The 22,353-nt window shown below is 40.9% G+C and overlaps 5 protein-coding genes across 7 annotated transcripts; 3 read left to right on the forward strand and 2 right to left on the reverse strand.

The window, feature by feature from the left end:
• The first annotated feature begins 1,849 nt into the window (after window positions 1-1,849).
• Window positions 1,850-8,865, forward strand: LOC116204566 (mitogen-activated protein kinase kinase kinase YODA). 2 transcript variants are annotated; one of them, XM_031536714.1, is made up of 13 exons: window positions 1,850-2,158; window positions 2,925-3,001; window positions 3,273-4,073; window positions 4,244-4,984; window positions 5,204-5,291; window positions 5,435-5,497; window positions 5,693-5,853; window positions 5,968-6,043; window positions 6,282-6,341; window positions 6,467-6,574; window positions 6,693-6,941; window positions 7,329-7,420; window positions 7,526-8,865. In XM_031536714.1, the coding sequence occupies exons 3-13, from the start codon at window positions 3,523-3,525 to the stop codon at window positions 8,049-8,051; spliced, it is 2,715 nt and encodes a 904-aa protein (XP_031392574.1). In that variant the 5' UTR covers window positions 1,850-2,158; window positions 2,925-3,001; window positions 3,273-3,522; the 3' UTR covers window positions 8,052-8,865. The 2 variants fall into 2 exon arrangements, with proteins under 2 accessions (XP_031392574.1, XP_031392573.1); XM_031536713.1 differs by lacking the exon at window positions 2,925-3,001 and having other exon boundaries at window positions 1,851-2,158.
• Window positions 8,866-10,382: 1,517 nt separating this feature from the next.
• On the forward strand, window positions 10,383-13,298 carry LOC116204569 (short-chain dehydrogenase TIC 32, chloroplastic-like). 2 transcript variants are annotated; one of them, XM_031536717.1, is made up of 8 exons: window positions 10,383-10,605; window positions 11,267-11,498; window positions 11,663-11,742; window positions 11,856-12,009; window positions 12,128-12,206; window positions 12,373-12,457; window positions 12,774-12,820; window positions 12,922-13,298. In XM_031536717.1, the coding sequence occupies exons 1-8, from the start codon at window positions 10,500-10,502 to the stop codon at window positions 13,078-13,080; spliced, it is 942 nt and encodes a 313-aa protein (XP_031392577.1). In that variant the 5' UTR covers window positions 10,383-10,499; the 3' UTR covers window positions 13,081-13,298. The 2 variants fall into 2 exon arrangements, with proteins under 2 accessions (XP_031392577.1, XP_031392578.1); XM_031536718.1 differs by having other exon boundaries at window positions 10,456-10,605; window positions 11,022-11,498.
• A 347-nt stretch (window positions 13,299-13,645) lies between these two features.
• Window positions 13,646-16,157, forward strand: LOC116204568 (short-chain dehydrogenase TIC 32, chloroplastic-like). The gene is made up of 8 exons (XM_031536716.1): window positions 13,646-13,913; window positions 14,191-14,422; window positions 14,646-14,725; window positions 14,897-15,050; window positions 15,236-15,314; window positions 15,445-15,529; window positions 15,624-15,670; window positions 15,813-16,157. Exons 1-8 carry the CDS (start codon window positions 13,799-13,801, stop codon window positions 15,972-15,974), a joined length of 954 nt encoding a protein of 317 aa, XP_031392576.1. The 5' UTR covers window positions 13,646-13,798; the 3' UTR covers window positions 15,975-16,157.
• Window positions 16,121-17,089, reverse strand: LOC116204570. Its single transcript, XM_031536719.1, has one exon. It carries the CDS (start codon window positions 17,018-17,020, stop codon window positions 16,286-16,288), a length of 735 nt encoding a protein of 244 aa, XP_031392579.1. The 5' UTR covers window positions 17,021-17,089; the 3' UTR covers window positions 16,121-16,285.
• A 205-nt stretch (window positions 17,090-17,294) lies between these two features.
• On the reverse strand, window positions 17,295-22,131 carry LOC116204567. The gene is made up of 10 exons (XM_031536715.1): window positions 21,894-22,131; window positions 21,046-21,240; window positions 20,811-20,947; window positions 20,604-20,648; window positions 20,464-20,517; window positions 20,220-20,324; window positions 19,905-20,108; window positions 19,733-19,818; window positions 18,004-18,995; window positions 17,295-17,889 (listed from the first exon to the last, which is right to left on the reverse strand). Exons 2-10 carry the CDS (start codon window positions 21,224-21,226, stop codon window positions 17,639-17,641), a joined length of 2,055 nt encoding a protein of 684 aa, XP_031392575.1. The 5' UTR covers window positions 21,227-21,240; window positions 21,894-22,131; the 3' UTR covers window positions 17,295-17,638.
• Between the last annotated feature and the right edge of the window lie 222 nt (window positions 22,132-22,353).

The following is a 22,353-nucleotide window of genomic DNA, read 5'->3' on the forward strand; positions in this document are numbered from 1 at the left end:
CCCAAATTTTTCTGTTCATCATTTTTTTTTGGGCGATGTTGATTACCTTTTTTTTTTTCGGGTAAATTGGGTGATGTTCATTACCTAACTTCGTGGTCTTTCTATTTGGAACGTTAAGGGTTACTTTAAATTTCATTAACTGTCTTCCTTCGAAAAAGATATAATATTAAAAATTGAACATTTTACATGTGAAAACTAACACCGCTCTTACTTTTGTCACTTCCTTATGTTAGTTGAGACGTAAACCGATCACCATCATTGTAATTGCAAAGAGTCACAAACCCATGATATATTGGACTTGTGTACGTCATTTATCCATAGTTTGTCAAAAAACCTAGTGTAATTCTCGCATGTTTTTCTCATTTATTTCCACGACCTTCCGATTTTTTTTTATCTTTATGTCTTCTAAAACTCAAAATACTCGTAAACTAGAAGGTATAATAGGTATACATCACACGGATCCAAATAAGTTTATATTTGCAACAAATTTAGTTTATAAAGAAAAGTCGGCGATGATCGTAAATGTTTTATAGTGTGTTTGGTTTTAGAGTTGAGTTGAATTGAGTTTTGATTTTAATTTGTTTGTAATAATTGTGATGTCGAATTGTGAGAAAATGTGTGAAAAAGTAAAGAATAGTTAAAAAAAAAAGTAACGATTGTATTGTTGAATAGTGAAAAAAGTAATAAATAGTTGAGAGAATTTACTATTAAAAATTAAATTTAATGGTTTAAAAAATTGAAAAAAAAATAAAAAAATAATAATTGTGTTGTTTACTTTTGTTGTGTACTGAATATAATTAAATTTAAAATTAAAATTTTAAAATCAGATTGTGAAATTAAACGGACCGTTAAACATTCTACCGACCGTTCCTTTTTCCTTAATGGACTCCAAACTTTACCAAGGAAGGAGGAGAAAGCATCCTGTCGAATTTGGGGAAATATATGTTGTCAACTGATTGATTTTGGAAAATTACAAATTTTCTGGCAGAATTAACTTAATTAGGTTATTAGGGGAAAAAAGAGGGAAAAGAAAGCTATGACTTTTAGGCCGGAGAAAAAAAAAATTGCTGCTTTATTAGCAAAACTATTCAAGCATCCAATTCACGAGGAAAAGAAAAGGGCATCGAAGCCAATAATCAATCAGCCGGACCTTTTCCTTTTCCTTTCATTTTTCCATTTTATTAATCTTTTGATGAATTGTTTATTTATTTTATTATATTTAAAGTGATCGAGGCATCCAGACAAAGGCTTCACAGAAATCATCTCCTGACCTTTCTTTCTTCTTTTTTTTTTAAAAAAATTCAAATGCTAAGTATATCTCTCGAGAAAAAAAACCAATAAATTTCACCTTTAAAAAGAATTTTAAAAGTTAATCGCATAGAACATTTCGCGATCCTCTTCGAATAGATTAATTCTATTTTTTCTTTTCTTGGAGACTTCACTCGATAATGAGTTGAGCAAATCATATTTATTTCTTCTGCTTATATAAAAAAACATAATCTTTTCTTTTATTATGAATGAAAAATACAATACTCAATAATTGATCGAAATTACACTTATTTAAGGGAAGGGGAAGTGAAATTGAAATATATAAACACGAAAGTGTCATTGGCTGAGAATAGCATCTCAGCATGTGTATTGCAATATTCCTTTATGTGTGTGATCGGCTTTTTTTTTTTTTTTTTTTGTAACGGAAGGCGTATTTTCCGGAAATCATCAATAAAAAAAATAATTTTGCCAAATGGGAACATAATAAATAAAATAAATTAATTAATTATAAACATTTAATTAAATAATTAATGGGAAAAAGAAAAACAACGCTGAGGCAACTTATGTCCTGACTGAGAGACACACACTCTCTCTCTCTCTCCTCTCTGCTCTCTTCTCTCCACTTGCTTCCGTCTCTCTCTCTCTCTCTCTCTCTCTCTCTCACTCTCCCTACGCGATCTCTGCATTATACTCTCTCGATTCACAGCCAGAGCTCTCCTCAAAATCTCTCATTTCTCCGGTTCTCTGGTTGCATTCCGTTCAGATTCCTAGGGTTTCGTCTCGCGGGCTTGAGCTTTGATGATCTGAAGATTCGGGGCCATCTCTCGCGCGTCCTGATTTGCACAATTTCATCAGTGATTAGCTCAGGTCGCTGTCTTCAGTAATTAAAGTAAGTATCAATCGCCATAGTCTCCGGATGTGCCGATAAGTTTAGCAAATTCTTCTGTAATCAGTTGGTTTCGGCCGTTCCTGTGTGTATCACGGCTCTTCAGTTTGTGTATAGATCTGCTTCATGTGGGCATAGTTGTTGGTGCGTTCAGATCTTTGCCCCTCGTCTGCTTGCTGATAAAGCTTTAAGTGACATTAGAAGCGTGGGCATTTACAAATCTGGCGTTTTACTGCTTCTTCATGGAAAAAGGATACTGCTCCTACTGTGTTTTGAGTAAAGATTATCACTTTCTGAATCTGTCTATGGGAAGGTTGCGTAAAGGGTGCTCATTGTCACCTTTTCTAAAGTGTTTTTGTTGGTTATTGCGAGTGGCCGCTTGTGGGCGGGAGGGGATTACCTACTATCCATTGGATTATCACAAGATAAAATATTTTCTTAGCTCTTCATCTTTCATGCGTCTTGGTCTGAAAATGCTCTGTTTCATTGTTCAGTATCCACGCTAGTAAATGGAAGTAATCAACATTGAAACACTTGATGCGGACATACATTTCATCAATTCTTATTTAAAAATGAATGAGCTCTAGTAGCGTTATTAAGAACTTTGACAGTGGTTTGGATTCAAATGTCAAAGCATTACATCATATGTTTGCTTTATCAGTCATGTTTCGCTGAATTCAATCCTTAAGAAGCTGTCCTTGGTGGCAAAGGATACGATACCAACATAATGCTGATCCAGATATTCCTTTTTTTAACCCTTCATTTTCAGAACTTCCCCTCTCGTTAGCACTGCCAAAGTTCTCAATAACACTACTAGAGCTGATTCACTTCCCGTCTCTTCAGTAGGTAGCTTCACAGTTTGCACTTACATTTGTTTCTCGGGCTCCTCTTTTTCTCCTCCACATTTTCAGATTATGCAGAAAATTGATTTGCTAAATGTTTTCTTCTTTAGTGATATCATATGTGTTTCTGTACCTTATATATTGACTCATAAATACATGGTTAACTATAGGACTACTTTGTTAGTTTGGATTCAAAAACACGCTTCTTCAAATACGTAATCTGTTGAAAGTTATATGGCTTATTGAAGGAACTGAGAATTCAATCTTATCCACAGGTCCAATTGGTGCGCTCTTCATTCTCAAGGTTGCTCAGTTTTGTCTGGCGTCCTATATATGGTGCCTGGAGTACTCATTGTTGGGAAGAAATGAGCTAGGAGGTTGGACCTTCTGGTCATCAATGCAGTTGCTGAGTTGAATGCTATGTTGAATTCATGCGAGGATTTTATATCCTGAAATTTAGCATCGTGATTGGATTAGTGTAGAAAAACTCATTTCATGAAACTTTGGCAAGCATAAAACTGGAAGATGCCTTCATTGTGGGGGAAATCCTCATCTAAAGATGCAAAGAAGAAACTGAGCAAGGAGAGTTTCATTGACATATTGCATCGTAAATTTAAAAGTCCATCTGAAGCAAAATTAAATAGTAGGTCAGGTGGATCACGGAGGCATTGCAGTGACTCTGTCTCAGAAAGGGGATCTCTGTCTCGAACTGTATCCAGATCTCCCTCTCCGTCTAAGCATGTTTCCAGATGTCAGAGTTTTGCTGAAAGGCCTCATGCTCAACCACTCCCACTTCCAGGTCTTCATCCTGGCAGTGTTGGACGCACTGATTCTGGAATCAGTATAACTGTAAAACCTCGGTCAGAGAAAAGTGGCAAATCATTTATTCCTCTACCCAGACCTGCTTGCATTCGCATCAAGGCCAATCAAGCTGAGATAGATGGTGACTTGATAACTGCTTCAGTTTCTAGTGAGAGCTCCAGCGATAGTGATGATCCTGCAGACTCAAGTCAACGAAGTCCCCAGGCAACAGATTGTGACACAGGGGCCACAACTACTGCATGCAGTCCTTCCAGGTTGGTTACTTTATTCAATAACAGAAACCCCTGTTCAGTCAATATGTTGCATTTATGCCTTTCTGCTGTGCCGAATAGGCCTAATTGTTTTCTTGCTCATTTTACACCGAATAGGAATTATGATCACAAAACCCATTTTTGACTAATTTGTTTTTTCTTGCTTTCTGAAGCATGATGCTGAAGGATCAAAAACCTACTGTCTCTCAGATTAATTTGAAGGAGTCCAGGAAACCAGCAAACCTCACCATTGGTCATCATATTTCCCCAACATCTCCCAAGAATAGACCATTGATCAGTCAATCACCTAATCTACAGATTCTTCATTCCGGTGCTATCTGTAGTGCTCCAGATAGCTCCATGTCAAGTCCTTCTAGAAGTCCATTGAGAGCATTTGGCACAGAGCAGGTCATCAATTCTGCTTTCTGGTGTGGGAAGCATTATGCAGATGTCACATTGCTGGGATCTGGCCACTGCTCAAGTCCTGGTTCAGGCCATAATTCTGGCCATAATTCAATGGGTGGGGATATGTCAGGACAGTTGTTCTGGCAGCAAAGTCGGGGCAGCCCTGAATATTCACCCCTGCCGAGTCCACGAATGACAAGCCCTGGACCTAGCTCCAGAATTCATAGCGGAGCTGTCACACCTATTCATCCCAGAGCCGGAGGAGCATGTCTAGAGCCACAAATAAGCTGGCCTGATGACGGCAAACAACAAAGTCATCCTTTGCCGCTTCCCCCAGTGACAATTTCCAATGCATCACCGTTCTCCCATCCAAATTCAGCAGCTACATCTCCTTCAGTACCACGCAGTCCTGGGAGGTCAGAAGCTCCAACAAGCCCGGTGTCACGCTGGAAAAAAGGAAAACTGCTTGGTAGAGGGACATTTGGACACGTTTATGTTGGCTTCAATAGGTATTAAGATCTGTATGTTTATGATTTTTGTGACTTCTCCAGTTACCACCTTAAAAACGGGATGATCATTATTAATTGTCAGGATGAATCGAAGAAGTTGATATGTAGAAATCATCTACCTCTGAGATAGTTAAAAAATGGACAACATATTATTCATTCATTGTGTTAGTGACTGTGACTCTGTTTTTTTTTTTTGGTTGATATTTTCTATTCCTTCAGCGAAAGTGGTGAGATGTGTGCAATGAAGGAGGTCACATTATTTTCAGATGATGCAAAGTCAAAGGAAAGTGCAAAGCAGTTAATACAGGTAAATTAATCAGATCATCCCTTGTTCACGGTGTATGGGTGATAACTGTCATTGTATCTTGTCTTCTTGCATGTCTTCCTCTTATTGGCACTCTTTAGATTAGTTTTTGATACTTGAAATTTGTTGAATATTTACTTTTACAGGAAATTACTCTATTGAGTCGTTTGCAGCATCCAAACATCGTGCAGTACTATGGATCAGAAACAGTAAGTTCATGCATCAGCTATTTTTATTCTTCATTTCAGCTGTGCGACAGTTTAAGGTTATGAATATGCTACTTGATTTATTTCATTTAATCACAGTATTAGCTGCTTTACTTTCTAGGTATTAATTGATTGGTCATCTTTCCGCAGTATTATAGTCTGTGCTATCACATGACTTGCAACTTGATATTTGCGTAGGTCGATGACAAGCTGTATATTTACCTAGAGTATGTATCTGGTGGTTCCATCTATAAAATCCTCCAAGAATACGGGCAACTTGGTGAACTGGCTATTCGTAGTTATACTCAACAGATCTTATCTGGCCTTGCATACTTGCATGCTAAGAATACTGTCCACAGGTCAGTCAAATGAAAGCATCCTTTTTATTCTTAAATCTTCTAATCAGGAAGAAAAGATTTCATGTGGGAGTAAATTGGTCTTTTCTAAAACCTTTTCTTGCTCAAATTCTGTAGGGATATCAAAGGAGCTAATATACTGGTTGACCCGAATGGCCGAGTCAAGTTGGCAGACTTTGGGATGGCTAAGCATGTAAGTATATAAGCATTAATTGGTAGTTGTGTCCACAACAGTGGAATTTTAATTTGTGAAACTGCACGATGACGTTGTGGTGATCTCATTAGAACCCTGAATGATCGTGTAAAGGATTTATTATGCCTTACATGGTGAACAAAATCAAATGTAGATTTTTAATTCTGTATGTAGAATTTTACTGCAGGCTTATGCAAATTAATCCTGCTAATCCAATCCACTTGCATGTTTGCCTTAGATCACTGGTCAGTCCTGTCCCCTTTCTTTCAAAGGGAGCCCATACTGGATGGCGCCTGAGGTAATTTCTGGCATATGATAATTATCTTTTTTGTCATCAGAAATTCCCTTTTAAGTTTAAATATTTAAAAAGCAAAAAGAGGGGGGAAAAAGAATCTCATTTTTGTCCTCTCTCTTGCCAATCAGGTTATAAAGAACTCAAATGGCTGCAACCTGGCTGTTGATATATGGAGCCTTGGATGCACTGTTTTGGAAATGGCTACAACCAAACCACCTTGGAGCCAGTATGAGGGGGTTAGTTATCAAAACTTTTTCACCATTTTTGGCATTGCAATCAAAGTTACATGCAAAACAGTAAGCATTCTTTAATTGTGGCAATTAATTGGCCGTGTTTGCTTGTTATGGATCACAGGTTGCTGCTATGTTTAAGATAGGGAACAGTAAAGAACTCCCTGCAATTCCAGACCATCTCTCAGAAGATGGGAAGGATTTCATACGGCAATGTTTGCAGAGGAATCCTTTGCATCGTCCTGCAGCCGCTCGGCTTCTGGAGCACCCTTTTGTGAAATCTGCTGCTCCATTAGAACGAGTGGAGAGACCAGTTTCAGGGCCTGAGCCTTCAGATCCATCTCCTGGAGTCGCAATAGCAGCAAGACCACCGGTACTCTCCCTCCCTCTCTCATCCTAGATACCTCAAAATGGATGACAACCTTTTAAGAATTGTTGCATGGCTTAGTGAATCCTCTTTTTTGTCCTTTGATTAAATAATAGTGCATGCCTCTGGTGTTTTTTTCCCTCTAAAAGCTGTGCATTTTTTTTTTCAATTTTTTTTTGTCGACCATGGGAAGAACACATAGATGAGCTGCCGGGATCTCTTTTGGTTTAATGTTGCCTGCTGGAAAATGAAAGATAACTAAACCAGTGGCAGACTAATATGCAATATAGATATTTATTCCCTGACTTTGGGTCTTTAGGGATTCTGGTTCCTTGGTTTTAGTTATACCTTCTGTTTTCCTCTCTGAAAATATGCATCATAATGTTTTATCAGGGAGTTGGCCAACCAAGAAATCCCTCTGCTTTTGATTCCGAGAGGCTCGCTGTTCATTCATCTAGAATTACCAAACCGGGTCCTCTAGCAAGGTCTCTCTCTCTCTCTGTTTTTTTTTTTGGTAATCTCTCTTAAATAGTCTACCATAGCCTTCGAACTTTAAATTTGATATAAATTACATGATATCCGTTATCCAGTGATGCTCATATTCCGAGGAATATCTCCTGTCCTGTCTCGCCCATTGGGAGCCCTCTTCTCCATGCAAGGTCACCGCAGCATTTTAATGGAAGGATGTCTCCTTCACCAATCTCAAGCCCCAGAACTGCTTCAGGTTCCTGCACCCCTCTAACAGGCAGTACTGGTGCCATCCCATTTAATCATGTGAAGCAAATGTTTTACCTGCATGATGGATTCGGGAACTTGCCAAAGCAATCAAGCAGTACCTACATCAGTGGTGGGGCCCCTTACCATGATTCGAATCCTGAAATTTTTTGGGGTATGCAGACGGGTAATCACATGTTCTCGGAACTAGTCTCCAGTGATAATGATGTTCTTAGCAAGCAATTTGGAAGGCCCATTCAGGGGGACTTGTGTGATGGGCAGTCAGTTTTGACTGATCGGGTTTCTCGGCAGCTTCTGAGAGATCATGTCAAGGTGAATTTATCTCTTGACGTTGGTCCAAGTTCTCGATTTCCAAGCCGCTGCAATGGAAACTTGACTTGATCTTTTTTACTCTCTGCGAATTCATCAACCCTGAAGAAGCTCTTGGTCTCAGGTTCACCCACCTTATGGGGAACAAAATTTGTTGCTTGAAGTTGAACAGGTGAGGGGCCAGTCATGCTAATAATGACCCTGATGGAGGAAGTAAAACGCAGTGTAATAAGCTCCGATCTTCGCGAAGTGCTTCATCTTTCCAAATGCTTGAAGTGGAGGTTAGCTACTTGACAGTGTTGCCCTTTACCGGGAAATTTGGCTATGCAAGGACACAGCGCAGTTCATCGTGAATAGATTTCTTAGCTCCGGTGGACCCCGGCCAACTATATTCTACGGCCCCAAGTTGTACAAACAATTGAGTGCTTATACTATTGCCCGATGCTCGACTGATTGAAGGGACAGCGAGTTCGGATCAACTGGCGGAAGACGACCTTTTTCTTGATTCGCGTGGAGATTCATGAGAAAGAAAAGAGAGGAAGGTAGAGGAGAGAGGGACATATCTTCTTTTGGCCTTTTAGAGAGGACGCTTTAGCTGGTGGAAGCATTATTGGCTTTAGGACTTATTCTTGGGTCTCTGTTAACTTTTTGTACAGATCATGGGGGGTGAACGAAATTCCGAGATCTGTGACATGTGATCGGGATTACGCATCGGCAAAAGGCCGGCATGATTCTTTCTTGCCTTTTTCTATCTATTGCCCCCGGCTCTTACTTGTATGTATCACCCGCTACCTTCACTTGTATGCTGTATTTATTTTTGTTGTATGTACAATGTGATCCCCTGAGGCAGGAGCAAGTTCTAAAATGATCTAACTGCATTTCCTCATAACCTTTCTCATTTTGTTTCTTACCACTTAATTTCTTTTTTCAAAAAATTGTTCTAATCTTGGGATTTCTGTCCACGGTCAAAATCAGTGGTGGAGATAATGGGCCGATTCAGTTCGGCCCATTTCTCGAGCTTGGACTTTATCTCTGCTAATCCAATGGGCTTAAGAAGGCGCAATGCCACTGGGCCTCATCGACTTAATATATGAATATGACCCTGCCCATTGTTTCGGCGTAACCTTTTAGCGAGGATGGACCAATATCGGCATATGCTGCACGATTGATTCTTCTAGTCTGCATCGTATGGTTATATGGGACGGTGATGGCTCGCGGTGATCTGATCAGTGTCCTAAGTAGCGTTATCGAATGCCTTTCTCATCTATCTTCGTCTTTAAAAAAAAAAATTAATTAATATATATTTGAAAATTTTTATGTTTGAAAATTAAGAATACATTTTAAAAATAACAAAAGACATATACAAACATTTTACATGTAATATAGTGGCCTCATTTGTAAAAAAAATATATATGTAATCTTAAAGGAAAAAAATCGAAAAGTGGTGTCCCCCATTGGGTACTTGTCTAAAAATTAATGATTTGATCAAATAAGTCAAATTAAATTAAGTGCATATTGTGTCAATAAACGGAGTTGAGTGTCATTTCTCCATACCTCAAGAAAAGTCATTACGTTTTATGCAAGTAGGTACTCATCATATGTTGATGACAATGTATATATTTGAACATGCTGAATATGTCTGCGTGGAGTTCAAGAAAAGCACATTCTCCACTCCTCATAAATTGGATCATATATGCTAAATAAGTTTCTATGCCCGTTCATTGCACGATTAATTTAATTTTAAAAATTCCTAAGAAAAGCTTGATTTAAGCATCGCAAGTAAATTTTAATCGGTATTTAGTTTTATTTCATAACCAATATATATTATTCGGATGAAATTAAATCAAACGCAACCTAAAATTTAGTGAAATTATGTGGGGTTACAAAAATCCAATTCTCCCCCAAATAAAAGTATTATTAGATTAGATAAGGTGAAATGTGACTACTTGCACCGTATCCACTACGATAGGTGGGATGATAATACGATGAATTTAATATTTTTATCCATTATTAATTAAAAAAATCAATTTTACTATTACAAATTAATTCATTTTTAAAAGAATCATTTGAATAATATACCGGCAAACAATTTATAATACTATCATCTTGAAAGATGTGCGGAGAGGCTAATACAACGTTTGCTTTTTTTTTTTTTTTTCCTAATCAGGGGTATCCAGATTTTGCCCGACTAATCACCGATACTCTGTGAACCCCCGGGATGCATGGAGCGGATAATCATGCAAAAGATGCTTCAATGATTCTAAGGGGATTCGAATCCGAGATCAGGTGAAAATTTAGGCTCACCTTATTTGCTGGGCCAAATCTTGGGGTTAATACAACGTTTGTTTGCTCGGCTGGCAGCATGGACTCCACCCATCCCACCAGTGCACGACAATATGACATGACACACCTTCCCTCTCTCTATATGGCCTGTCTATTTCATCCTCTTTCCCGATTCGTTTTCGTTTTCAGTTTCTGCTGTTCGATCCACTGAGAGAGAGAGAGAGAGAGAGAGAGAGAATGTGGTTGTTTAGCAGGAAAGGGGCATCTGGGTTCTCGGCTTCCTCCACTGCCGAGGAAGTCACTCAAGGCATCGATGGGACTGGCCTCACCGCCATTGTTACAGGTTTCCCCATGCATTTTCCACAGCCAATTGGGTTCTGTCATTTGGTCTGATTTGATTGATCCTCCCTCCGTGATAGCTTAATGCAAGTTCCATTTCTTATGATTGATTTAACTGATCGATCAAATGGACGTTCACTCCGGTAATTTCCCACGTAGTATATCGAGAATTTCACCCGAGTGGCTTCCGTTTACGATTTCGGTCTACAAGCCACATCTTCAGAATATTGAATGCAGGATATGCAAACAAACCAAAGCATTGTAGCCTAGGTAGGACTGTCCTGCTTATGAGAAAGAACATATAGTCCGACAAAACGATTTTCGGACAAATAATCCGCACTATCCATAGTTCCAAACAAAAATGCAAACTGTTGAGGATCATTTGTGTCTTTTCTGAAGTTGCCTATTTGCTTTCTGTAGGAGTGATCATTTCTGCAGTGATCCTACCACTGTCCATAGTTGCATAAGTTGATGATTACACTAAGACTGCCTTGGCAAGTATTCCCACTTTACTGGCCAAGTTAGTTAAGCATAGTACTCCACTGTAACTAAACCGATAATCCTCGCAAAGAGAATGTTGTAATCGCGTGCAATTTTCTCCCTAAAACTGCTGACATTTACCGATGAATTCCCTGTTATTGAATGGATTTGGAGCATCGCTGCAGGAGCATCTAGTGGGATCGGAAGAGAAACCACGCACGTGCTCGCAATGCGAGGCGTGCACGTAATCATGGGAGTGAGGAACATGACTGCTGGTAGAGATGCCCGAGAAGCCATAGTTAAGAAAATTCCGACTGCTAAAGTAGATGCCATGGAGTTGGATCTGAGTTCCCTTGCCTCTGTTCGGAAGTTCGCATCAGATTTCAACACATCTGGCCTTCCACTTAACCTTCTTATGTAAGGAAATACGAATCAAGAATTTTGAAGCTACCTGGTGTTATGCTTTTCTTATCCTCCCTAGAAACTATCGAGACGTTTCTGTCTGAGAGTAATGACATGATATTTCTATCAATCTTATTACCGTCGTCAAGCATTTCCCCTCACATTTCTTTTTCTGAAAGTAACAATGCAGGTGTGATGCTGACACCTTACACACTATCAAAAGACAACATAGAACTCCAATTCGCCACAAACCACTTAGGTAATGGCTCTACTGTAAGTCTGTCGGTAATCTATTTGATTTATGTTGAAGAGCTGAAAAGCAGGATGATGAGGCCATGATGTGTGAGTTTTTCTTGATATTTTTCTATGCAGGTCATTTCCTTCTAGCAAACCTTTTGTTGGATCGCATGAAGAAAACAGCTCGTGAAAGCAGCAAGGAAGGAAGGATCGTAAACGTGTCCTCGGAGGCTCACCGGCTGACTTATCGTGAGGGAATTAAGTTCGATAAGCTCAATGACGAAGCAGGGTAATGGCACTTCATTTTCTTTTCTTTTACTGGCAAAAAAGGGGAAAAAAGAAGAACACATTATCGTTACACTTTTTTAACATCCTCTTGGGTTCCTTCGAGATTTGTTTCTGTACAGGTATAGTAGTATGGCTGCCTATGGTCAATCGAAGCTTGCCAACATTCTACATGCTAACGAGCTCACAAGGCATTTGAAGGTAGCTGCTCCTCTCGGATTCTGTAAATTAGGAGGATTTTCGATGTATTATTGATCATCTATATATATTTTTTTCTTTTTTCGTTTTGCTATTTTCAAGTCAATCACACCTTATTGGTTTAAAATATTTTGACAAATCTCCGTCGGAATTATGTTTTTTGGTACAGGAACAAGGGGTGAACATTACAGCTAATTCGCTTCATCCCGGAGTAGTCGCCACTAATCTTTTCCGACACATGAGCATATTTAATGGTAACTATTCGATGTAAAGTGCTCTGTCCGTTTTTTTGAAAGTATTGATCCTGCATGAGCTCACGCGTATTGAGGTTGAACCACCCCGATGATGAACTATCCACTACCATATGGATCTCTCATGAAGAGGCCTAAACTCATGCAACTCTATAGGTTTTGTTGTGTCCTGCTGAACATCATTTTGCTTGCTCGCATTAGTTTGTTGCTTGGAACAATATATCCCAAGTCAATAGGATCTTCGTAATTACTTACACCGTCTTTTGGGAAGAACGGTAAGTTTTATTCATTTTATCATCTTCCTTCTGATCCAATGCAGGGTTCACGGCTATGTTTGGGAAGTATTTGCTTAAGAATGCCCAACAGGTTTGTTTTTTTTCCTTGATTATCAAGTCTACTGGATGAACGTATCTTGTATGTAACTTGTAAGCTAAGATTTCCGAATCTGTTGTTTGAATCGACAACAGGGGGCAGCCACGACCTGCTATGTGGCATTGAATCCTCAGGTGAAGGGGGTCAGCGGCGAATACTTTTCGGACAGTAACTTGTCCAAGGCAAGCTCGAAGGCCACGGACACAGAGTTGGCGAAGAAATTGTGGGATTTCAGCATGAACTTGGTCGAGTGATTACATTACGTACTGTAATATGGTAGATTGTCTATGTACGTCCCAGTCTTTCATTTCTTCCTGACAGGAAGAAAGACATTCTAGTTTCGTACTCTGTCACGTCCGGTATGAATTATCGGCAAAACATAATTGATACATCGGATACTCTGATTAGGTTAATTTAAACATCGATGCGCTACGACGACAATGAATGGTCAAAGTCGGGTAGTTCTCAGTTACTGACTCTTGTTCATTTCATAACAATACCCTTATCGAAAATTTTTTGTCCGATATTTAGGGGCCATTTCATTCACACAAACGGTGGGAATGGAAACGGAAACAAGAAAGGATTTTTTACAAGATGAACTCCAATCTTCGCGTTAAAAACATCGATGGGTGCGTTTGGTTTCAGAGTTAAAGTAATTTTGATTTTGATTGTGGAAAAAGACAAATGAGATGGTATTATAAATTTGACTTGGGAAACGTGTGTTTTTGTTTTGTAGTGGGTAGAGTTAAAATCAAAACCATGATTCTAAAATCATTTCATCAAACCAAACGGAAAATCGGAGTGAATGATTCCGATTCCGGTTTCGGTTTCGCATCCGATTCCGATTGGGTTTATCTTCTTTTCCCGGGAGACAGGATACATTTTCTAGTCAGCAAACCATAAAGAAGGAAACCGTTAATTCCAAGTGCGCAGAGAGAGAGAGAGAGAGAGAGAGAGAGAGAGAGAGAGAAGATGTCTGTGTGGTTGATGTTGAGGAGGAAGGGGGCGTCGGGGTTCTCAGCAGCTTCAACGGCTGAGGAGGTAACTGAAGGGATCGACGGGGCTGGCCTCACAGCCGTTGTCACCGGTACCTCCTACCTCCTCCCTTCTCCTCTTTTATCTCCTGAGCTCAAAGTTCTGCATTTCGTCTACTGTCTACCCCAAATGAGAAGAAACCATAGATTCTAGACTGGAGTACGATTGGAATCGTATGCTCCAGCAGCATTCGTCTCCCTTTGCCGGAGTTTTCGGTAGTCAAGAATTTGTCGGGTTTTAGCTGACTCTACGGAGGGTCTAGAGATGGAAAAAATTTGCTTGTGGTTTGGTTATGATTCACTGATGCTCTGTCTGTTGTCTATGCAAAGGGGCGTCGAGTGGTATTGGCTACGAGACTGCTCGTGTTCTTGCACTTCGGAATGTTCATGTTGTTATGGGGGTTCGGAACATGGCAGCTGCTAAGGAGGTAAAGGATGCAATAACCAAGCAAAACCCTGCTGCAAGAATCGATGCCATGGAGTTGGATTTAAGTTCGATTGCTTCAGTCAGGAGATTCGCCTCGACATTCAGTTCTTCGGGCCTTCCGCTGAATATTCTCATGTAAGAAAAAGAGATCAGTTTGTAGTTAAAACTGATTCCTATCTTTAAGGTGAACTTTGGCAACAACTGGAAATTGTTGGTGTACACATATGAATGTTTCATATGATCACTGGTTAAGTAGTCTGTGTCATATGCATTCTTCACCAATGCTGAATGTCCAATATCATTTCTGCTTAGACTAGGCTGAGAGAAGTACTAATGGTATCATTTTTTCTGCTATTAGCAACAATGCTGGAATCATGATGACTCCGTTCATGCTCTCGAAAGACAGAATAGAATTGCAATTTGCGACAAATCACATAGGTATGGCATGTCCGGCAATACGAATCTTATTTGATGGAAGCATTTAGAAAGCAATGTTCTTTTACCATTTCCTTTGTCTTGTGATTCGTATTACTTCATACTACTCTAGGTCATGACACTGTAATATATTTAAGAATGCTCCGATTCACTTAAACCTATTATATCTTGCAGGTCATTTTCTTTTAACCAATCGTTTACTCGAAACTATGAAAAACACAGCCGAGAGAAGTCAAAAGGAAGGCAGGATTGTGAATGTCTCATCGCGCCGGCATAAGTTGTCATATCGTGAGGGGATTCGGTTTGATAGGATAAATGATCAATCTGGGTAATCCTTTTAAAGTCGTATGAGGAAATTAGATGAGTATTTGTTTTAGGCAGTGTCGAGATACCGTTTCTCATTCGTTTGTGCAGCATACTTTGGAAGCTTTGTGATAAAACTTTACTAAGATTGATCATGAATTCCAGCATGTACCTTGTCATGTATATGAACTCAAGATATATCTTTTGCAGCTACGACAGTCTATCTTCATATGGCCAATCTAAGCTTGCCAACATTCTTCACGCCAGTGAACTTGCAAGGCGTCTGAAGGCATGCTACTGCAACATATTACTCATCATAATTAATGGTTAAATATGGCTCGAAAATGTGAGAGAGGAGAATTAAGTGAGATGTTCTGCTTCTTTCGATTGTCTTTGAACTGAATATCTTCAATGGATAGGCCGAAGGGGCAGACGTGACTGCTAACTCAGTCCATCCGGGACCAATCGCCACAAATCTTTTCCGCCACAGCAGCTTCCTCACCGGTACTTATTCTGTTTCTGCATTGATTACCTATGGTTCTGAGATCTTCGATAATGGATCTTCAGATAATATGGGTCGTTTTCGGAGTTCGTGCAGGTATTATCAATATCTTTGGCAAGTATTTCCTGAAAAATGTTCAGCAGGTAATATTTACATTTACTAGCCTGAGAATGTCATGGAATTATCTCAATATTCATGATTCTTGGAATCTCTAGGCTCCTTAAGGTTTAATTTCCTTCTGTAAATTTGTTTTCATATGCATATGCACGCGCTTGTTGTGTGCAGGGAGCAGCAACTACATGCTATGCGGCGTTGCATCCGCAAGTTCGAGGACTTACTGGCAAGTATTTCGCCGACTGTAACATAGCTGAAGCGAGTGCTCAAGCAAACGACACAGAAATGGCAAAGAAACTCTGGGATCTGAGCTTGGACTTGATAGATAGATAGATAGATAGATGCCTTATTCCCCGAGCTAAGCTTATGTGTGTATTCAAGGCCTAGCCTATGAACTTACGAAATTGAGCCTGAAAATTGGGACTGGCCAGTAAATTATCTCCAACTTAAGACCTCAAGAACTACGAGAAAATGGTACATATTCAACATGAGTAAAAGTCATTAAAAAAAAAAAAATTATTTCAGACCCATTACATGAAAATTCATATACACATAGCATTACTGATCTATCACATGAGAATTCATAGACATTGAGCATAAACCCACCGTCTATTAATCTATCTAATGGCGAGAGAGGTGGATACTCAATCTTTCGACTTATTCGATGGGTATGAGTAATATCCCTTGAAGACCCTCGGGAGATAGACAGGCACCAGAAACCCCAGCAGGTTGAAGCTCCAAAGTGCCATATTTGCTATAGCGAGCCCCCTCCCCACGTACAGCCTCCTCCTCGGAACTCCATACAACTCCTCCCCGGTCTCCCCGAACTCGTTCCCGAGCCATTCGATGATCGTGGCGATCCTCCTCGAGTTGTAGAACACCGGGACAAAGGCCCGGACCGGGGTCGAGAACTGCCCCGAGAACGCAACCCCCTCCATGAATACCTGGGCCGCAAGGAGGAACAGGTGCGGGGCCGCGGCATTGACGCCGGCCTTGTCGCCCTCGTAGACACCCTCGAGGATGTACGCGATCGGAAGGTAGAGCCCCACGACTGCCGCGAACTGGACGTACAGGCCGAGGGCTCGGTTGTTGCGGTCGAACACCGTGGGCTCGGGCCCGGGACGGCGGGGCGGGAAGGAGGCCCTCGAGATGAAGAGCATGTAGAGGGCGGCGAAGGCCACGAAGGCCAGGTCCCAGGGGCTGACGGTGCCGCTAGCGGCGAGGACGATGCAGAGGGCGAGGCAGTTGAGGTGGCGGAGGCCGAGGGACCAACGCCTGCCGTCAGGCTTCCGGGCTGTGGGCTGCTGCTGCTGTTCTTGCTCATGTTCCTCCCCGTGGAGGCCGCCGATGTCTTTGCTTGGACCAACACCACCCGACATTTTCCTTTATGATTCTTTATTATTATCTATCTCATTATGGTTTCACTTACTCCGTGGCTCGGCTCAGCTCTATGCGCGTTATATATATGGGAGGCGATCGATAGGATATAAAAGCAGAGGCCGAGAAACAGGACACGTGGCAGAATAGTAGAGATCTGAGGCCAGAGGGGAGATGACGTGGCAAGGCTGTCCCCAGAAAATGTTGCACTCTGCAGCAGCTTCAGTCGGGACTTTAGTTGTCCGCTATGAGACGGTTCAAAGAGATCAAAGGATGTCCAGGAAAGTTTGGCGGGAGAAATTTTCATTCTGAAATCGTTTTGCAGTAACACTACTACAGAACCAAAATTTTTATTACAAGATCGGGACATCGACTGCAAAACCCGTAAAACCTGACTAATTCATCGATGTGTGTTAACTATAGCCTGAGAAGATGCGGCATGAATGACTCTACCGGTAAAAACAATGAAAGTTCGATAGGGAAAAGAAATTTGCAGACAGAAGACCACTTGTAAAAACTGCAACCCCCTGTGCTGAGAATTTATATAACTAAAAACCACAAGTCACTGTGCACTTTTTTTTTTTTTTTTTGGGTGCATTTCAGATCATACTCGACTGGGATCATGTGTCGTTCGCTCTCTGCTTCAGAATGTATCTTTTCTTGAGCCCCTTCTCAGGCTTCATCTTGAGCTCGGGTTTGGCAGGTCCAGAAGCCGAGGGGCCATTCACCATCCTATCTTCTGCATTCCTGAGAATGCTTCGTTTATCGGAATCTGAAACATCTGTGCAGTCTTGAGTTCCTGCAGCTGAAGGCTCCAGTTCCGGCAATAAGACAAGTTTCACATGGTCTGCAGCAATAGCTTCCTTCCATCCTGCAAGAGATTTTTACAGACGACCCGAAAGAAGTCAGAGAGTTTAGTGCTTTGTAACGAAAGTAGGAACTTTCTTATCGGAGAAAGTGACACGCAAGAGTGTAATTAGCTCACTCTGAGAAAGAAAAGTTCTTGCAGCGTCACTTGAGAAATGCAAGTTCCCTGGTCGATTACTTTCCGAGGGCAGCGAATGGCACTCGATCTCACAATGATGACCATTCAGAGACGATGACCTCAGACACTCTTCATTATTTACTGTCTGATCATCGTCCTTTAGAAAACTTGAATTAACTTCAGATTCTCTCTGAACAGGAACAGAATCTTTTACTTCTTGCCTACGCCTCCAGTGCTTCACTGTCGACTGACTTGCACCACTGTGATTGCTGTCGCTTCTGCTGTTTTTCTCATGGGCATTGTTAAACTTCTTCGAAGGCTGATACTCTTGGGTACCGTCATCCTCTGGAAAATGAGCATTATCACATTTTTCTCGCGTATGCGAGCTTCCAAGGTTGACAGCTATGGAACCAATCAGAAGCTCGTGTTCCTTATCTTGACCGACTTGTACAAATGCCTCCTGCACTCTGAACTTCAAGTTCTCCCCATCTTTCTCGGGTTTAGGCTTTCGGCTCCATACTTTCTTGTTGTTCACAGTATGAGCAACTCTTAGATCCCGTATTCCATTCTTACTCTTGAATTCTGGTTTCGATGACGAAGAATTCTTCATCTGATAGAAGCCATTGGACATGGCACGTGGCTTTGGTGGCGCATGCCAGTTAGGGACACCCAAAGATTGATGACTCCGTGGTTCAATGTTCTGACAAGCGTTGGAATCATTGTCAACAAAGCCAACCCCTGAGTTAGCTTCGGAATCCACATCTTCCACACTTGGAATTTGAGACATCTCAAACAGTGAAATTTCTGAAGGTCCATCAAGATCCTGACTCTCCGAATCAGATGCATTATCATGTGCTGATGCTTGTGATGGAGGCTCAGCTGCCATGGAATTAAAGCTATCTCTGACGACCTCCTCGTTTCTATGCTCCTTAGCTTTCTGTTCTTTCTGCCTGAGCTTTTTACGCCTCTTCCGCTCCAAAAGTTCAGCTTGCCTAAGTACGCTCGAGGAAAGAGAAGAAAATTTCAATATAGCTGCCAATTTACTGGAAAGAGCAGATTGATGAAGTAAATTTTATCACCAAATAGTATAGAAATCTCAGCATGCTATTAACCGTGTTTGACGTATACAGTGGTGATATTATCTGGAAAGCTCAAAAGTTCCATCCCATGTATTATGAAAATCAAATGTAATTGGCCCAAGTTCTATAGCATTCTGCCCCCTTTTTTTTTTAGTTTAAATAATTTGGTGGGCAGCAGTGACGGCAATATTCCCGCCCCCCACTACGCAATGTCCAGGTTCTCATGTTCAACCGCGAACATATCAGACGAACTGAACAACCAATGCAAGCACTGGCCCCATCAGCGTAGCACCAATAGGGGCCTACTATAGTTCACAGAAGCTGCAAATAACCCCAGGTTCAAGCCAAAGAGCCCACCCTAGTATATGTCCCGAGGGGATTTGAACTCGAGATCTAGGGTTCTCCAAACCACATGGAAGTGAGTTTGGAACCACTAGGCCATCACTCATGATGATTATAGAATTCTACTTTTGCTTTCTCCCCTAACTACCTCAACCCTAAGTACTAAAATTGTAAAGGACTGCATAATTCCATCAATCCAATAGCTCATGTAATCACCATCAAGTGAGAACTCGATCATAGACGGAACAGCTGGAATCAAGTCAGTAACTTGAAAAGTCATCAAGTCCATATCAATAAGCACAATTTACCTCTTCTGGGCAGCTTCTTCCTCTTCCACCAGCAACTTCTGGCATCTCAAAGCTTCGGCATCTTTATCAGCTAGCCATGCTTCAATCTAGATCATTCACAAATTTCAGGTCAAAAGACGAGGGACGAAGGAACAGCTATATATCAATAAGATAACAAAGACATGGGGATTACCAATTTTTGCTCCAACAAGAAACTGGTGAATGCAACAAGGTTCTTTGTGTCCAGACCAATTTTCGCAGCCTCTCCATCAAATAAATACTTTTGCATAGATATGGCAGGGCCACTCAAGAATGTCTTCTCACTAGCATCATCAAGGATACTAAAAAGTTCTTGTGAAGAGATGGAAAATCTAGATGGTCTAGCCTGTACAATCTCCTGCATAAAAGTTCAGTAGTTCATAAGTTCTCATGTTAATAATATGATCCCTCTCAACCCTGAATCACATCAAAAAGCACCAAAAAACTGGGAAAGACAATGTCTCCTTACCAAAAGAGCTGAACCAGATTTTATACAAAAATGCGGCAATGGAGGAAATCCAGGTTTGCGTATAAGTGATGCCAAGGTCTTTATTACGGTAGCACCCGGAAGATCCTATAAAAGAATTTTAAACTGTCATAAGTACTAAGAAAAAAGAACTTCCAGAAAGCACATCCACAACCCCACAAGAGGAACAGCAGTTTCTTCAGCTCTGTATGGCTAAAAGGAGGATGTTCTCCAGAATAGCCATTACCTCCACTGAGGCATTCTTTAATGCGACAATTTCCTTAGCTTCATCAGCAGATAGCTGCATTAATAATGAAGATTCATGATAAAGCTCTTCCATTAAGAACTTCAAAGCACCATACTAAGGGGAGGGAACATGAATAACACCTTATCCCAGAAGACGCGCAATAGATCCCTGTTTTTCATACTATCCTACAAACGCAGAAGATTATGAAAAATAAGAGGCATCAGAAGGCAGTCCAGATAAATAAATTTCAGATACTTTACCAACAATGAAGTTTTCAAGGCAAAAAAACATAAATAATTAGAAGCATCAGCGCATGAACATCGACAGTAACTGGTATGATTTGAAACCTTGTCTAGCTTTTTCAGACGATGGTGCACACGCATATGTCTACGGTAGTTAATGGGCGAAAAGAATTCTCGGTTGCACTTATCACACTTCTGCATCGGCACCTTCACTTGAGTTAAAAATGGCCAGCCGGGAATATCTGCCAAAACAATCAACAGCAGTACATACATTTAAATGCAACAAAATTCCATGCCCTGACAATGTTAATTTTCATCTCAACATCCAAGAGGCCATTACCTTGATTGTCGAAAGCATGAAGAAACTGAATCAACTGCACTGGGTTGTCTGTGGACCTTGGTACGGAGAGAAAAGGCTCTTTTCCAATTCCTTGCCTGGCTAATGTATTTAAAGATTCATTCCCCTCCTCCAACTTCACTCCTCCTAGAGCATTAGATGTCTTGACTTTCACAACTGACATTTATGCAGCGAAACCTATAGAAACAGATTCAAAAAAGGGTACTGCTAAGAACACGGAATAGTACCGGGAGAATTACCTTTGGACCAAACTTGCCATTGCCAATCAACAACTAGATAACGACGCATAACTTCATGGAAGAATAAGCTCTTATTCTAAGAACACTTTTAAGGGCCATAGCAAAAGAGACTGACTGCACGCGAGAATCACTTCTCAAGAAGAAACCAATTGCCAGTGAATTAATAAAATAAGAAGATATGACTGTTAAATTATCTAGGTTCCTCCGGCATTCCAAATGATATCAACTTGGCAAAGTATCTATCTGTCAAATTCTAATTTGCCCCTCCTAGACCAAGCATTCCTTCCGGCATTTCCCGGGTACCACCGCTATGCAAAACCTTCCCTGAGCTAAGCGGAATGCCATAGTTAGACTAGTCGAATCAGCAAATGATTTCTTGCACCGGAAATCAACAAATCACAGCAATCCCATACGATCCCTTTCCCATTTGACTGACGAACGGAGCACCGCCACGGACACGAAATCCAGCGGCACAGATTACCGCACGCCAAACTGGGAGAGGCTTGTTCAGGCACGTGATCCGCGATCGATAATCACACACATATCAATAGAATGAGTCCGACGACGAATCAGAGTGATCAGCTGGCGTACCGGTGCAAGCAGAGGGGAGGGAGATCACAGCTGGCTGGAGGAGTGTCCGGCGATCGGAGGAGCTCAACGTGAAGTGTTCGACGAGCGAGAAAAACGACGGTAAAGAGAGAGAATGCGATCGGACCAGAGAGAGAGAGAGGAAGAGTTTTATCGGCGGAGAGAGAAATATAAAGGTGACTGACTGGGGGAACCCTCCCTTCTCTTCTCTTCTCTTCTCTTCACTTGCCTCTGAATGAATGAAAAAAATGAAAAATAAAAAATAAAAATATATATATATATATATAGGGAAAATATTAAATAAAAAAATAAAAAATTCATGATCTAGACAATCATGTCTCACCGCCTTTCAGCTTGGGTGCTCCTCACGCGCTATAGAATATTCTCTCTTTTTTTTTTTTTTTTTTTCTTTCTTTGATTTAGTCTCGCCGTATGCATATCGAACTGCAGTCACGCTTCGGGC

Source organism: Punica granatum, chromosome 4 (assembly GCF_007655135.1).
Source record: "Punica granatum isolate Tunisia-2019 chromosome 4, ASM765513v2, whole genome shotgun sequence".
NCBI lineage: Eukaryota > Viridiplantae > Streptophyta > Magnoliopsida > Myrtales > Lythraceae > Punica > Punica granatum.

Coding starts and splice junctions, on each gene's coding strand:
- LOC116204566 (XM_031536714.1), top strand. CDS start 3,523: ATGCCTTCATTGTGGGGGAAATCCTCATCTAAAGATGCAAAGAAGAAA. Junction 6,942..7,328: donor CAATAGCAGCAAGACCACCG/GTACTCTCCCTC, acceptor ATGTTTTATCAG/GGAGTTGGCCAACCAAGAAA. Junction 7,421..7,525: donor AAACCGGGTCCTCTAGCAAG/GTCTCTCTCTCT, acceptor TCCGTTATCCAG/TGATGCTCATATTCCGAGGA.
- LOC116204569 (XM_031536717.1), top strand. CDS start 10,500: ATGTGGTTGTTTAGCAGGAAAGGGGCATCTGGGTTCTCGGCTTCCTCC. Junction 11,499..11,662: donor CTTCCACTTAACCTTCTTAT/GTAAGGAAATAC, acceptor TTTTTCTGAAAG/TAACAATGCAGGTGTGATGC. Junction 12,010..12,127: donor AAGCTCAATGACGAAGCAGG/GTAATGGCACTT, acceptor GTTTCTGTACAG/GTATAGTAGTATGGCTGCCT.
- LOC116204568 (XM_031536716.1), top strand. CDS start 13,799: ATGTCTGTGTGGTTGATGTTGAGGAGGAAGGGGGCGTCGGGGTTCTCA. Junction 14,423..14,645: donor CTTCCGCTGAATATTCTCAT/GTAAGAAAAAGA, acceptor TTCTGCTATTAG/CAACAATGCTGGAATCATGA. Junction 15,051..15,235: donor AGGATAAATGATCAATCTGG/GTAATCCTTTTA, acceptor TATCTTTTGCAG/CTACGACAGTCTATCTTCAT.
- LOC116204570 (XM_031536719.1), bottom strand. CDS start 17,020: ATGTCGGGTGGTGTTGGTCCAAGCAAAGACATCGGCGGCCTCCACGGG.
- LOC116204567 (XM_031536715.1), bottom strand. CDS start 21,226: ATGTCAGTTGTGAAAGTCAAGACATCTAATGCTCTAGGAGGAGTGAAG. Junction 20,948..21,045: donor TCATGCTTTCGACAATCAAG/GTAATGGCCTCT, acceptor TTGTTTTGGCAG/ATATTCCCGGCTGGCCATTT. Junction 20,325..20,463: donor TAAAGAATGCCTCAGTGGAG/GTAATGGCTATT, acceptor ATTCTTTTATAG/GATCTTCCGGGTGCTACCGT.